The sequence below is a fragment of the Physeter macrocephalus genome, chromosome 11, assembly GCF_002837175.3.
Source record: "Physeter macrocephalus isolate SW-GA chromosome 11, ASM283717v5, whole genome shotgun sequence".
NCBI classification, from domain to species: Eukaryota; Metazoa; Chordata; class Mammalia; order Artiodactyla; family Physeteridae; genus Physeter; species Physeter macrocephalus.
In genome coordinates, this window is record NC_041224.1 from 6735438 (window position 1) to 6751605 (window position 16168).

General features: G+C 41.3%; 1 protein-coding gene across 2 annotated transcripts in view; it reads left to right on the top strand.

Annotated features, from left to right (window-relative positions):
- The first annotated feature begins 419 nt into the window (after window positions 1-419).
- MTPAP (mitochondrial poly(A) polymerase) overlaps window positions 420-16168 on the top strand; it is a 30182-nt gene continuing 14433 nt past the window's right edge. Inside the window, exons 1-6 of one of the 2 annotated variants that reach the window (XM_028495165.2) lie at window positions 534-623; window positions 4407-4612; window positions 6419-6591; window positions 7337-7570; window positions 8632-8856; window positions 14837-15048. In XM_028495165.2, the coding sequence (XP_028350966.1) occupies window positions 4582-4612; window positions 6419-6591; window positions 7337-7570; window positions 8632-8856; window positions 14837-15048 (875 nt within the window). In that variant the 5' untranslated portion in view covers window positions 534-623; window positions 4407-4581. Of the gene's footprint in view, window positions 624-4406; window positions 4613-6418; window positions 6592-7336; window positions 7571-8631; window positions 8857-14836; window positions 15049-16168 lie in introns of both variants that reach the window. The other variant, XM_007102950.3, reaches the window with a different exon arrangement.

The window sequence follows — 16168 nt, forward strand, 5'->3', positions numbered from 1 at the left end:
CTGTAGAACTTTAGGAATGTTACTCAACGTCTCTATGCCTTAACCTCCCCATAAAGAAATGGAGATAAGAGTTCCTACGTCACAGGCCTGTTGTAAGGATTTAAAAAGTCAACCCACGTAGAGCACTTAGAACAGTGTTTGGTAAAGAAAAAGTGTTAGCGTTTATCGTCTTCTAAGTACAGATTCTAAGTACAGTGCTCCTTCCTCATGCCCTCGCTCTCTGGTTCTATTTTCATGACTCAGTTTGAAAGAGTAGGTGGCGTGCTCATTTCCCTGGGAGCCTTCTTTTAGGGAACCGTGGGAGAAGGGAAATCAGACACGTGCGAAAGCCTCATTGGAGCCGCAACTCGCTTTCTTGTATAAGCGAACGTCCTTCGCCTAGTTTGACCCTCTAGGCTTCCCATCCTTTCCTTCGCGCGCATGCGCGGAAGCCCGGCGCCCTTTCGTCCGCGCTCCTGCCGCTTTGACGATGGCGGCTCGTGGTTTGGGGCTGTTGACCAGTTTGCCGCTCCGTGCTCAGAGAAGTCAAGTCCAGCGTCCTCTCCGCAGGCTTCTCAGTTGCCCAGGAACGGTGGCCGCAGCCCTCGGGACGGAAGAGCAGTCCTCGGGGAGCGCGGAGACAGGTATGGCGCCGGGGCTGGGGTCGCGGGCGGGCGCAGGGCCGGTGGAAGCGGCGGGGGGACCGCACGGCAGTGTCCCGGCCTCGCTCGGGGAACCTAGGGCCGCCGCCTTGGCGCGTGGTGGCGGCGGCGGCGCGGTGTGGGACGTTCCTTCCTTCGGGGCCTGCGTGCCCAGTGATGAAGTCGTTCAGAGCTCCGCAGTGCAGGCCGGGAGCAGAGTTTGCTAGTGTCTGACAGTTGGGCGAAACGCTGTTGCCAGTTACGGTAGTGATGCCACAGTTGAGCCAGTCGCTTCTTCGTTCATAGATGTAACTGAGGTTGATGCTCGCAAGTTGCCGATGGAGGCCGAGCGGAGTGAAGCCTTGATGAATTAGCAGGACCCCTGGTCCTCCAGTGGAGGCTCTGCCTCTGCGATTCCTGACGTTTGCTTTATTCTAATGGCCGTTTTGAGCAGAATCAGCTTGGTAACAGATTTGCCTGGGCTGGAACAGGCAGGCGTTCTACGTTTATAGGCTGGTGTGTTGAGAAGTCCAGTCCACCTGCTTGTGATCCAAGAGCTGCGTTTATGTTATTTACAATTCTTAAAACAGTCTGGCAGGATTGTATCACGGTCTCCATTTGAGAGATGGAGACAGAGGCGCAGAAAGCCAAGGGACTTGCCGCTGAGTTAATTTAGACCTCGAGCCCCGCTGTTTAATAAAAGGTGTTGATTTCTACCATTTCTTGGAGCTGTAGTTTTAAGGTATGAAATTATTTGTGGGAACAGTTCTAAGGAAGGCTAAACAAGTACGGTATTTTCCCCTAAAATAAATGGTAGGGTTGCTGTCCTTATCAGACTGTATGAGAGACTCATATTGACAGAGAGTTGGAAATACCACTTACTATGACAGTTCATTGAAATGCTGATTGGACTGTATTTAGTAGAAGCTGTTTCTGTTAAAAACTCTTAAGTGACTGAAAATGTGAGTAAGGCTTTTGCCAAAGGAGCTATTGTGATTTAACATGTGTATAGTGGTTTAACTTTTAGAGTATTTTCATATGCTCTTTGAGATATAAAACTCTGTGAACTAGCTTTGGCAGGAATTATTATTACTCCATTTTATAGATGTGGAAACAGGCTGGTACAGGTGGCTGGTAAATGGATCACGCTTAGCTATTCAGTAGCAAAGGTGAGAATAAACCCTTCTGATTCCAAGGCTTCACGTAGTAGAGCTTTGTTGTTTTTCTCCGGAAATGTGTTTCATTTTGTATCATTAGGATAATATGACTGGCTAAATATCCAGAGACTCCTGTGAGGCATAACAAGTAACAAAATCCTCATTTGAATTTCTTTTCCATTTTTAAAGAGAAGAAGGTGATTACACTATATAACTCACTTAGAAGCATATAATTTTATAATTAGAAGGAAATTGAGAAATCTCCAGTTCAGTGTGAGAACTCATTGCCAAAAGTTTGCTAGTTACATTTGATAGTAGCAAGGAACACACTGTTTCGTACATCAGTCAGTTCCATTTTAATAGGCTTTTAAAAAATTTTTTATTCATTTATTTATTTTTGGCTGTGTTGGGTCTTCGTTTCTGTGCGAGGGCTTTCTCTAGTTGTGGCGATCGGGGACCACTCTTCATCGCGGTGCGCGGGCCCCTCACTGTCGCGGCCTCTCTAGTTGCGGAGCACAGGCTCCAGACGCGCAGGCTCAGTAGTTGTGGCTCACGGGCCCAGTTGCTCCGCGGCATGTGGGATCTTCCCAGACCAGGGCTCGAACCCTTGTCCCCCGCATTGGCAGGCAGATTCTCAACCACTGCGCCACCAGGGAAGCCCGGAAGCCCCCAGTCAGTTCCATTTTGATTGGGCTCTAATGGCTGAGAAATATTTATAATGAGCTAAATCTGCTAACTTCCCATTTCCCTGTTGGTCTTAGTTTTGACGTAGCTTTCACGTGAGTGTAGTGGAAAGAACCCCGATTTAAGAACAAGAATATGCAGTGTATTGCTCAGGACTCTTTGGGTGCAGGGGACAGAAAAGAACTCAAATTTGCTTAAGTAGAAAAGGGAGGACATACCAACCATGTAACCAGACTCCAGAAAGAGACGTGACTGCTTTAATAAAGTCGCCTGGATGGATGCGGTCAGTCAGAGGGAAGTATTGTTTCCTCACCTATTGTTTGGTGGCCTCCTTACCTCAGGTTCTTCTTCTCCAGTGCGTTGTTGATGGCGATGGCCACTAGCAGCTTGCAGCTTTCTCCAAAGAGAAGAATAAAATGATCTTTTGCCTGAATTTGAAAGATTGTAAGAAAGAGCTGTTGATCATCACGGCCCAACCCCCTGGACCAAGAGGAGCCGTTTAAAATCCTCTGACAGCCCTGGCCGTCTAGTGGGGTGTGATGGAGGATAACTAACGCCCCGCCCCCGGCCGCCAACCACACAAGCAGGCTTGTGCTGTTAACAGAGCAAGGAGGACAGATGCCGCGCCGCCAAACAGCGGCTAAACTCTACGGGAGGCTCCCCAGCTTGTTAGATGTTTGCCTTTGTGCAGCTTTTTCACCAGTAATGCTGCCTGCCCTGTTTATCTCCAAAGGTTATTGTGAGATTCAGAAGAGAATGTTTCTATGAACCCTGGAAAGTGCTGCACCGGTGGAAGGACAGCTCTCATTTCTCATTAGTTTGTTTCCAGGTTGTAAATCCCTGCTTTATCTACAGTAATTCTCTATCAGAGTTTCTAGACCTTCATTACTCCTCTCCAGATGCTCTCTGGTTCCTCAGTATCCTTCATATCCGTTCCGTCCGGAACAGAGCATGTGCTCCGTGTGTGGCCTGACCAGTAAATAGGAAAGAAGTGCTCTTACCCCCTTGGATTTGGATTTTATATCTATATCTGTCTTCTCCCTTTCCTCACCCCAGGAGTTAAGACATTCCCTTGGCTCATTTTGAGCTTTCATCAGATCAAACTTTTGGTCTTCTTTTGTCCATCTACTGCTGGCTGAATCCGCCCCCCCCATTATGTGCTTGTGTCTTTATGTTGTTTTAATTCTAAACGCAGGACAGTATGTTTTGTGCTTATGCTTATCAAGTTATGTTATCAAGACCGTTGCAAATTTGAGTCTGTCTTAAAATACTAACACTTAACTAGTTTTTCCTCCCAACTTTGTGTTGTTTGTAGATTTGACAAGCCTTTTGCAAGGTCATGTACTTATGCTACCTGAACTTTTTGTGCCCTTCATGACTTTGTCCCATCTGCTCCGTCGCGCCTACTTCTGTTCCAGCTGAGAGCCGTCAGTCCTGTTCAAGCCTGTCGCCCCATCTGTCACCAGACTTCTCTGTCTCCCTCTCGTACTCCGTCCCTGTTCTTCCCCAGTAATCCAGCCGCAGGGATACCTGCATCATAGTGCAAAACATTGTATACCAGTGATATTGCAGTATTGTTCGTGATAGTGAAAAAGGTAAACCATCTCAGTGTTTAGCAGAAGATTGATTAAATTACCGTAAACACCTAAGAAGGTTTATGCAGTTATTTTAAAAATGAGGTAAATATATATCTACTGACACAAAAAGATATCAACAATGTATTAAATATTTAAAAGCATATTACAGAAGAGAATGTATAATACATTTTCAGTAATTGTGTGAAAAATGTTTCTCTCCAGAGAGATACAAATGTATATGTTTATATATGCCTTGAAAATGTCTGGAAAGGTAAGTATCAAACCTAATAAGTGGGTATTGGAGAGAACTAGGGGAGGATTTATACTTTTACTCAATGAAATTTTACAGCTTGACTTTACTTTTACAGTAAGCAGTTGGACATCAGTGTACTCAGTAAATATCAGAGACAAGGAGATAGAGGTGGTAATTACAGCTGGAAAAGTGGGTGAGAAAAGCCTGGACCATAAACAAAAGAAGGACCAGTTGGAAGGGCTGTCAGCAGACGGAGGTCAAAGCGAGTAAGAGTAGCCCCTGCCCTCCGCATGGAAGACAGATATTCTTCCCTGTTGTCAAGTAAACAGGGCGCCGAGACTTCCCTTCTTCCACAGCTGTTGAAGTGAGGCAGTGCAGAGGTGGAAGCAGTTCTCCCGAGGAGAGGCAGCTCTTCAGAGAGCTGAGCACGGTTTGGAGGATGAATGGGAGTTTGCAGGGCAGAAAGTGAGAAGGGGCGCGTTCCAGCCAGAGAGGAGAAGACGTGAAGAGCTCAGAGTGTGTGGCGCCGCCGTGTGGAGAGCACCGTGCGTGAGCAGGGGGGAGGGGGAGGGCTGGAGGTGACACGCTGAGGAGGGCCCGGGCTCTGGGGCGTGGACCTCATCACGAATGCGGCAGGGAAGTCAGAGAAGAAGACTTTCTACGAACGATTACCTTAGAAAGGTGACTTTGGCAGCAGTGTGGAGAGTGGCTTGAGAAGGCCAAGACTGGAGCGAATGAGGCCAGCTTGGCAATCAGGCTGCTGTGTTCCAGGCCTGAAATGAGAGACTGATGTCGAAGAATTGGCACCCGGAGTAGAGAAGAGGACGCGTGTTTAAGAGATGCACGTTTAGCGTCTCTACAGTGAGTGCAGGGAAGGCGCGCAGGACGTTTGATCCGTGGTTAGGCACGTGGAGGGCAGGGCCCGAGTGCTCTGGGAGACCCGCCTCCAGGTGGGCGCTGCCCGGCCGGCTGGGGGGCCCCCCGCCGCCTCCTGCTGCCTGCCCGCCTCCGAGGCCTTGTCCATGAGGGTGTCCTGGGCTTTGCTGAAGTGAAGGTTCAGTGCGCGCGGTGTTGCCTGTATCCGTCAGTTTCGTGACCTTTTGAAAGAAGCCGAGGCGGAAAGCTTTTGCTGATTTCTGCGCGTCGGTTACGTTTAATCTCTGGAATTAGAACTTGAATGATTTTCCTTTTCCTTGTGTTTAGTTCACTTGTTGATCTTTCCTTTGTGATCAGTGGATTATTTACTTCTTGCCTATCACAGCTCTTGCCTTCATTTCCTGTGATTGTAAACTCACTAACCCCTGGATGGTTTTTAATGGGGGAAAAAAAACCACCTCTATTTCTTTAGTAAAAAAGTATCATGGGCTCTTTATGGGCAGCAACTAGGGTTCAGTCTCTCAGATTTCCCTGTGATGCAGAGCACATGATAGTTGGTAACTCATTGTTAATTGTTTGAGCCAGATCAAGACCCTTTACAGAGAAAAACTAATAACTTACTTTATTTTAAAAATATTAACTAATTAATTAATTTTGGCTGCGCCGGGTCTTAGTTACAGTGTGTGGATCTTCATTGCGGTGTGTGGGATCTTTTAGTTGCAGCATGCGGACTTCTTAGCTGCGGCATGTGGGATCTAGTTCCCCAGTGAGGGATCGAACCCGGACCCCCTGCATCTCGAGCACAGTCTTACCCACTGGACCACCAGGGAAGTCCCCAAAACTAATAACTTACTTTAATACATTAAACTTCTAAACTCATTGTCTCGTTGCGCTCAGGCTTGTAATCATTTTTTTTTTTTTAGGCTTTGGAATGCTATAGCTTATACAGACTTTGTATGTGTGTATTTGTGGAAGTGGTTTTACTTTTAAAATTTTGTGGAGTGTTCCCTTTTTAGCGCTATGCATTGAGTATAGTCAGTCAAAACAGAGTGGACAATTTAATGGAAATCACAAGAGAATGGTAGTAGGAAGACTGGGAGTAGTATAGCTTCACCCTTATGAAGGAGAAGAAAGAAGATGGAATGAGGGTAAAGTTGGTCGTGGTCAGGTGTAAAATCTTTATATACCGTATCAAGAGATGCTTTAAATTTTACGTGTGTGTGTTTGGGGATGTCTTTGTCTCATTCGTAGGCTCTGAAGACGGGGCTCCAAAAAAGAGATTCTCTGAGGTGCAAAAAGAGAGACGAGAGCAGGCCCAGCGGACTGTGTTAATCCACTGCCCAAATAAAATCAGCGAGAAGAAGTTTCTCAAGTACTTATCCCAACATGGATCTATTAACAACCACTTCTTCTATGAAAGCTTTGTAAGTATTTGAAAAACAATCTAAGTTAACATTCATGCTTTTTTTTAAGTTATTTTTTGCTCTGTTGCCTCTGCAATATGGTAAAGTTAGATTCTTTTTTGATATCCTACATCTATTTTTGTCTAAATTTCTTCAATGAGGTGGTTTTTTTTTTTGCGGTACGCGGGCCTCTCGCCGCTGTGGCCTCTCCCGTTGCGGAGCACAGGCTCTGGACGCGCAGGCTCAGCGGCCACGGCTCACGGGCCCAGCCGCTCCGCGGCACGCGGGATCCTCCCGGACCGGGGCACGGACCCGCGTCCCCTGCATCGGCAGGCGGACTCTCAACCACTGCGCCACCAAGGAAGCCCAGTGAGATTTTTTTTTTTTGATATGAGAACAGAAATCCTTATAGGAGTATCACAGAATTATAAGCATAATTATACCTGAATCATTTCATAATTTGAATACTTTGAAATCGTTCCATTATCTTAGGTGTAGAAGCCAGGGGGAGATCTTTGTTTTGCCTTTTAATTTTCTATTTCAACATTATTTTCAGCTTCTCTTAACTAATACCACTTTATAATGTTCCTTTTCTTAATCTGCTTATAATGGTTAAAACGATTGCTCGTGTTAGAAGTGTATCATTGTAAATTTTAAAAATTAGTAGTTTGCATGTTATCATAATTGCTTTGAAATGCGAACTAAAATACTATGTTAAAAATAGTATTTTGAAATGTGTTCTGTTCTTCTTATGTTTTTGGTACAGGGTCTTTATGCTGTTGTAGAATTTAGTCAGAAGGAAAGCGTAGCTTCACTGCAGAAGGTAACTCGTACTCCAAGCCTGGGCACAGAGGCTGCAATTCCATTCAGATCACGTTACTTCAATTTAAAGTTGAAGACTCCATTAAACCAGACTTCTGAACAGTCAAGTATTCAATGTAGGAATCAGTCTTCTCCTTCAAGCAAGAAGCTTTTTGAATTACTTTGTTGTGCAGAAAGTGTAAGTTTATAGGTATACTTCCCCGACTTGATATGTGTGTGTGTTTGACTTGTTTTGTATATTGTAAGTTTTTATTATTAAATATTCCTGCTGAGTGAAAAGTGAAAGGAACCCTTCCCTGCTCCCTGCCACCATCTCCCGTTTGTAATCCTCAGAAGGAGCCACATTCTTCCAAAGTTTTGGGCCTTTGGATTATTCTGGCTTTCTTTCTCTTGTCAGCGTGACACATAATTGTACATGGCATTCTTTTATAAATTTTAAAATATCTTATTTCTGGCTTTATCTCTTTTTTTCCGCTCTAGTAAAAATGTTTATAGTAGTTTCGGTGTTTCTCACTGAGACTCGTCAAAGGTCTAGCTAGTCCTTTCCAAGAATATGTTCATGGTTTTAGTTATCAAAATACTATTTTGGGGGTTGATTTTCTAAGTTTTAAAACTTTACTTCTAACCTTTTGTATTTCCTCTGCTTTCTGTTATTTATTTTTCTTGAGTTAAGTGTTTAGTTCGGTTATTTTCACATGTGGGCATTTAAGGCTGTGGTTTTTATTTTAAATCTTCAGCTCCAGCATGCACCTTCACAGTGTGATCGTTTTATCACCAGCCTTCTAGGGAACATACAGGACTGTTACTCTGAGGAACTGGGGGACCTTGGGCCTTCATTCCTTGAAGCCTTGCTTATTTCTGGTGTTACTTTCCTTTAACATTGGCTCTTCTCCCCACCTCCCCCCCCAACTTCGTTTAAATGTCCAGCTTTGTGGTTGCTTTGACCTCCTCTACTGGGGCATTTTACTATTTTCATTTTCTAAAACAATACTTTATACTCATGGCCTAAGAAAAATAGTAGTTTTAATTCTAGCCAACTTTTTTTTTTTGCTGATGTCCTCATTCCGTAGTGCTTTTTAAAGGGCATTTGTAAAATCCACTTTTAAGGCTACATGTAAGAAGATTGCGTATTTTTAAGGTAGGTCTCCTAAGCCATCATATTTCTAGAAGTAAAATGACAGTTATTTTACATGACCTTAACATTTTCTATATTCTCTTGTTTTTGTTTTGGCCAGCTAGGTAGATGATCAGCTGAACACTCTCTTGAGGGAATTCCAGCTAACAGAGGAGAATACCAAGCTCCGATATCTCACCTGCTCTCTTATTGAAGATGTAGCAGCTGCGTATTTTCCGGACTGCACCGTCAGACCCTTTGGCTCTTCAGTGAACAGTTTTGGAAAATTAGGTTGTGATTTGGACATGTTTTTGGATCTAGATGAAATTGAAAAATTTGGTACTCACAAGGTAATTACATTTCTTTAAATCACAAAGTTGTCAGAAAAAATAAAGGAAATCTTTGGATTTAATAAAATTACAACTTGATTTCTAAGCTTAAGAAACAATATGGTTAAAGAATAGGGTCTATTTGATACTGATTCTTTGGAATTGTAAAGTCTTTCTTTGTATTGGTCTAATATGTTATCATTTTTTTGTGAATAGCTTAAACATGTAATAAAATGGTTGTTCTTTTTGAGGGTTGAGAATTTTTGGGGGTAGGCCAAGGTTGCTTACTGTGTGATTCAGATTATGTGTGTATTAACTAATTTTTTCATCTGCGTGATCTAGTTAGTGAAATACTTTTTACATCTCATGATTTTTGTTTCTCTTCATGTCTCAGAATTCTTTTGATTTTTGTTTTATTCAAAGACTATGTTAGCTACATATAGGTATATGCTATTATACCTTTTTATTGGGTTGTTCATTTATCATGAAATTTTGTCCATCATCTCTAAATGCCTTTTCTTTAAATTCTTTTTTGTTTGTTAAGATGGCTGCTTGTTACTTGTCTCACATACTTTCTCCTTCTACATCAGTATTTCCAGTCTTCACATATGTTGTTACATTTTGAGTATAAATAGCAGATCACTGAATTTTATGCTTTTACTTCAATCTGTGCGTCTTTTTATTTATTATTACTGGTAATTTTTGGATTTATTTCTACTGTCTTCTTTTTTATTTCCTATTTTCTATGCTTTTTCTTTGCTTTTCATTCCTTTCCTTTCCTCCTCCTGTTGGATTCTCTCTTTATTCTGCCCTTTTCTCTCTTCCTGTCTTTCCTCTTACAGTTTAGAAATTGTATATCCCATTTATGTTCTTATTAACATGCGTGTCTGACAGAGTAAACTTAATCAGTGTGTCTGTCCTCATCCCAAACAATATGAGGTGCTTTAATTTCATTACAACTTTGATTTGAAAAGGCTTCTGTGCTTTTGTAAAATCTTAGGTTTTTAGGACTGTTCTTTCTTATGTATTTCAAACTAGTAATCATCTCTGTGTAGATGTCCAGTTGAAACTTCAAACTTAACATTTTGAAAACAAAACTTTATCTTCATCTCCTTGTAAATATTCTTTATAAGTTTTTATAAAAGTTCTTAGTTATGTGTCACATGTTAATCAGTGGCATTTTAGCTTTCCTGACGTTTGCTCTCGTCGACGCGAAGATATCTAAGCTAATCTTTCAGGTCTACCTCTTCATTTACATACTCAAAGCTATAGTGACACGACCCCTTATAAATTCTCACTTAGATGATTGTAGCAGCCTCCTGCCTTCCATGTGCTTCTCGTGTCATGCCTTGGTATTCCAGCCCTCAGTCTCTGCAGGAGTTATCTTAAAACACAGATTGGATCATCCACAAGCTTAGAACACTTCTTCATTTTAACATAGAATTGAAATCATCTGTCTCATAATTCGTTTTAGTAATCGTTTGTCTTTCTCTATCTTCACACACCCAGTTTTCCAATCACATCATTTAATTACCAGTTGTGGGGCACTTTTAGGATATGAATGGCGACGGAACCGTAGTCCTGTGTCTTCAGTGAGGAGTGCGCTTCCCTTCCACTCCTGACTACCATTCCTCCACGGGTTTCAGGGCCTCGTTCTGACTCCACCTTCTTAAACCATACTTGATTTTTTCCCTCTGCTCCAGTCAAAATTAATCACTCCTTTTTTGTCGTGTAGCTCATATTTCTGTCTCCAGATTCCTTCTGTGTTACGTTTAGTTAGCGGTTGATGTGTCTCTCTCACTGTATCCTAAGCGTGGGCAGGGCAGGATGCGTGTCTGTTCATTTTCTCATCCCACACAGTGCCCTCCATACTTTATCTGCTCAGCATGTAATTACATAGTTGAAACTGGCCAAGAAATACGAAACACAAGAAAGTGAAACGGGTCAGTCTGATTAAGACTAACACGTACTTGAAATTGTATTAAATTCCTGGCAAGGACACTTAAATTATGTTAGGCTATTTTTATATTAAATAAAAGACCTTGCCGAATAATTAAAGTGCATTATAATGTGTTGTAATGGTGAAAGCTTGGGCTCGGGAGTGCAGAATAGTAGTTCTTTTACTTACCAGCTGTATGGCCCTGGGAAAGTTATTTACCTTCTCTGTGCCTCGATTTTCCTAAGCCATAAAATTGGGATAGTGCTATAACGCCAGCTCATGGAATGTTTGAGAGGATTGCTAGACAGTAAGAAATACATTTTTTTTCTGTTGGAAGCAGAGGAAAGAGTTGGAAACTTAGTTGGAGCTTAGATTTCTGAAATAGAGAGCTGTTAGGAAAAGATATTTTAAAAGACAGTGCTCCAGTCTCACTAAACAATTGATCATCATTTCGTATGCAGGTTTAACTTATGCAGTGTTATTATAAACATATACTCTGAAATATATGCTTGTTTAAGATTATGATAGCTTTGCTAATAGAAACATCTTAAAAATGAAACATGAAAAACGGGAGCACTTTTACTTATTCTTTATTTTTAAATAAATAAGAATAGATTTTAAAAAAACGGGAGCTCTTTTAAACTCATCCTCCATAAAGCGGCTTCCTTGACTACTGTATGCAGTTGTGAGCCTCTCCTCCCTCTTTTTTTTTGCGGTACGCGGGCCTCTCACCGTCGTGGCCTCTCCCGTTGCGGAGCACAGGCTCCGGACGCGCAGGCGCAGCGGCCACGGCTCACGGGCCCAGCCGCTCCGCGGCACGTGGGATCCTCCCGGGCCGGGGCGCGAACCCGCGTCCCCCGCATCGGCGGGCGGACTCTCAACCACTGCGCCACCAGGGAAGCCCTCCCTCTTATCTCTTGGTGCTCCGTGTGTCCCAGCACTCCCTCTTGGTTTGTGGTTCTCTGGGCTTGTTTTATTCTTCAGCCTGAGTTGAGGGCAGTTAGGAAGAGATTATTATATAATCGATACAGATTTTAACGTGACTTTTTCCCCCACTTAGTAGTGTCTCAGCAGTTCAGTCTACTGCATCCTTTTCAGTGGATGCAGAATGTTCTATTGAATGAATGTACCATAATTTATTTGTTAGACAGGGGACGGTATCTTTCTTTCCCCACTTTATTGCCAGCTATATTAGGTAATATTCTTAGGTTGTGCATAACAGAAACCAGCCCAAAGCAGCTTAAACAAGCAAACAAAAGAAGTAGAAGAAGCATCCCAGAACCCAGGGTCAGGAATGTGGGTGAGTCTTAGGAAAGGACAGCACTAGGAAGTATAACCAATCAAGAGTCCACGAAGGGTTCTGTTTCTTCTCCACGTATTTGCTTTACTTCATATCTTCCTTCCCTTCACTCCCCTCTCCCCACCCGCTTCGATTTTCTTTACATTTTTAGACTGTGCCTGCCCCAAAGCTTCTGAGTTATATTTCAGCCACGAGGTTGCCTCAGAACCTCAGCTGCAGTTCCTGGTGGAGACGGCTGGCTGGATGAGGGTGTGCCCCTACAGTGCTCACGTCAGCCGCCCTGCCTGGTCCACGTGCGTTGTCAGGGCCTTGATCCTTTCAGGGGGACCGAGTTCTCAAAGGGGTAGGAGGCTTTATTAAGCTAGACAGAGCTCTTAAAAAGTATCTACCGCACAAATAATGCTGCAATGAGGGAACAGCTTTGCAAATCAGCTCATCTGTATGAGCATTCCTTTGGGGTGATTTCCTAGGATTTTAATAGCTAATCAAAATCTTATTGATATGTATTTAAAATTTTGCTGTTTCAGTACTAAAGTTGTCCCAAAAGTATGTCCCGGTTTACACTCCCACTGACGGGATGTCTGTGTTTCCCCTCACCCACCAACACTGGTCCTGTCACCCTTTTTGTCTTTGCCAGACTGATAAATGAAAAATCTCATTGCTATTTTAATTTCTCCTTAGTTTCTGGAAAACAAGAACATCTCATTCTATGTTTCTTACTCATTTTTATTTCTTCTGTTAGTTTCTTATTCAAGTGTTTTTGGCCGTTTTTAGAATTGGGTGGGCTTTCCTCCCTTCCATTTGCACAAACTCTTCATAAATTAGGGAAGTTAGCCCTTTATATGACATGTATTTTTGTCTTCATTTGTCTTTTATCTAGTAATGAATATATGCTTGGCCTGGAGATGGTTTTAATTTTTATTCATCCATATTCTTTTGTGTGTTCTGGAATTTCGTGTCATGCTTAGAGAATCCTTCACTCTAAGATTGTAGAAACTTTCACCCATTGTGTTCTGGTACTTTATTGATTAAAACCTTTTATGTTTAAGTCTTTGGTCTGTGTTGAATTTACTTTGGTTTTGGACTAGTCTAGTTTATTTTTTTAATGGTCACTTGGCTCATTGTTTCAATAGCAATTTTCCCGCAGTAATTTGCAGAGTTCATTTTATTAACTATTACATTTCTGTAGTTAGGTCTGTTTGTACCGTTTTCTTCTATTGATCTACTGTCCTCGTGCATATATTTCCTGTTATAACTACTGTCGGTTTACAGATCTTATTAAAATGGAAAGGCTAACTTGGAAAGGGCACATGTATGTTCACAGAATTTATAGAATCTATGGTTCTACTATAGTATTACTTTATGATATATACTGTGGTATGTAAGTTAATTATAAAAAGCCAATGATTTTTCAGGTTAGTATTTTATACTCTAGAGAAGCAAAAGAAAACTGAAGATTTTTTGAAAGTATTTTTATTGAAGTATAGTTGGTTTACAATGTTGTGTTGATTTCTGGTGTCCAGCAAAGTGATTCATTTATACATACGTATATTCTTTTTCATATCTTTTCCATTATGGTTTATCACAGGATATTTAATGTAGTTCCCTGTGCTATACAGTAGGACCTTGTTGTTTATTTTATATATAGTATCAATAGTTTGTATCTGCTAATCCTAAACTCCTAATTTATCCCTCCCCCACCCCCTTGGGTAACCATAAGTTGGTCTTCTATGGCTTCTGAGTCTGTTTCTGTTTTATAAATAAGTTCATTTGTATCATATTTTAGATTCCACACACAAGAGGTATCATATATTTGTCTTTCTCTTTCTGACTTCACTTAGTATGATAATCTCTGGGTCCATCCGTGTTGCTGCAGATAGCATTATTTCGTTCTTTTTAATGGCTGAGTAGTAGTCCATCGTGTGTGTGTGTGCGCGGGTGTGTCACATTGTCTTTATCCATTCATCTGTAGATGGACACTTAGGTTGTTTTCATGTCCTGGCTATCGTAAATAGAGCTGCAATGAACCTTGTGGTCCATGGCTCTTTTTGAATTATGGTTTTCTCAGGGTATATGCCCAGCAGTGGGATTGCTGGGTTGTATAGCAGTTCTATTTTTAGTTTTTTAAGGAACCTCCATACTGTTCTCCATAGTGGCTGTATCAATTTCCATTCCCACCAACAGAGTAGGAAGGTTCCCTTTTCTCCACACCCTCTCCAGCATTTATTATTTGTCGACTTTTTGATGATGGCCATTCTGATGGGTGTGAGGTGATACCTCATTGTAGTTTTGATTTGCATTTCTCTAATGATTAGGGATGTAGAGCAGCTTTTCATGTGTTTGTCGGCAATCTGTATATCTTCTTTGGAGAAATGTCTGTTTAGGTCTTCTGCCCATTTTTTGATTGGGTTGTTTGCTTTTTTGTTATTGAGTTGTATGAGCTGTTTGTATATATTGGAAATTAAGCCCTAGTCGGTCACATCCTTTGCAAATATTTTCTCCTAGTCTGTAGGTTGTCTATTTTGACAGCTGAAGATTTTTGGTCTGCTTTTGGCTGTGATTGCATGAAGAATTTTTTGTGTATGTGTTTGTGTGGTTATTGATTTTGTTTGTTTGTTTTGGGTTTTGTTGGTGTGTGTGTGTGTGTGTGTGTGTGTGTGTGTTTTGGCCGGAAATGACTTCGAGCACCCTTTTAGAAAAGTTTTTTTTAAGAAATTCCTTTTTATGAAAAGCTCCTATTTACAAATGTTTTTATTATTCAGGCCTCAGGAAATTTTCTAATGGAATTTCAAGTGAAAAATGTTCCTTCGGAAAGAATTGCAACACAGAAGATCCTCTCTGTGATAGGAGAATGCCTTGAGCACTTTGGCCCGGGCTGTGTGGGCGTACAGAAAATACTGAACGCTAGGTGTCCTCTTGTCAGGTTCTCACACCAGGCCTCTGGATTCCAGTGTGATTTGACTGCTAACAATAGGTATGCGCTCTTATTTATTATCTTAAAGGTGAATGTTATAAGGTGTTAGCATAGTTTTTCTTGTACAGAAACAATGGCTTTCGACTCTTTGATATGCTTTAATAATAATTTTTTAAAAATTTGAACACTTGAATTGAAAAGGAGGGTTTTCAATTATTAAAATGTTAACATGCCTAACTAAAATCTTCTGAGAAGACTTGTGTTTCATTGTTCTTACTTACGTAGCCTGATAACAACTCAGAAATTCCGAAGTATATAGCCTTCTAGCGCGCTTGGAAAATCACGCGGTACCCTGGGTTTGTGCTCTCAGCTGCTTCCAGATGCAGTCGACTGTGTGTCCAAACAAAGGTAGCATTTGCTTAAGTCAGACGGTGGTCTGAGCAGCCTAATGAGACTGCGTAGTTTTTCTTCAGCATGTTTTCATTTTATTATCAACCTGTTTGCTTTAAAACACATGGGATGAGAATGACAAGTTCTTTTACACTCTGACGACTTTTCTTTGGTTCTCAGTAGGGAAGACTTCTCAGCTGAGGAGTTTTTTCTTTATACTCTAGTATGCTCATTGCGTGCGTTTGGTTTCACTGTACTATCTGCTAGATACATAATCAGAACTACAAATAGATTCAGAAAATCCAATCTAGAGCAGTTTTGATTAAACTCAAGTGTTCACTAACAAGTCAGTGCTAAGTACTTTTGAATAATAAAAATATATACTGTATTTCTATCATTACTATATATTCTTTATAGTATATAAATAGAATAAAATGACTTTTTTTTAGAGGTGAAAGATTACATCTTTAATTTTTTTTTTTAGAGAGAGGAACACCTTTATATAAATCCGTACTATCAGAATAGTTTTTAAACTATTGAAATTTTTTTTCACACGTACACACTGTATTTTATTTTTACAAGAGATAAGTAAACTGACACCAAGCATTGTAAATGGATGACCACAACAAAAGCAACAATGACTGCAATTACCAAACACGAAACACACTCATACTATGTCATAATATTGACATTCAGTCCAGTAATCCTCCACTGTAACAGCTCCTTTACTTTGCAGTGAAAATTGATTTGTATATTTTTTGCCTCTGAGTCCTTGTGGGATTTTTTTTTT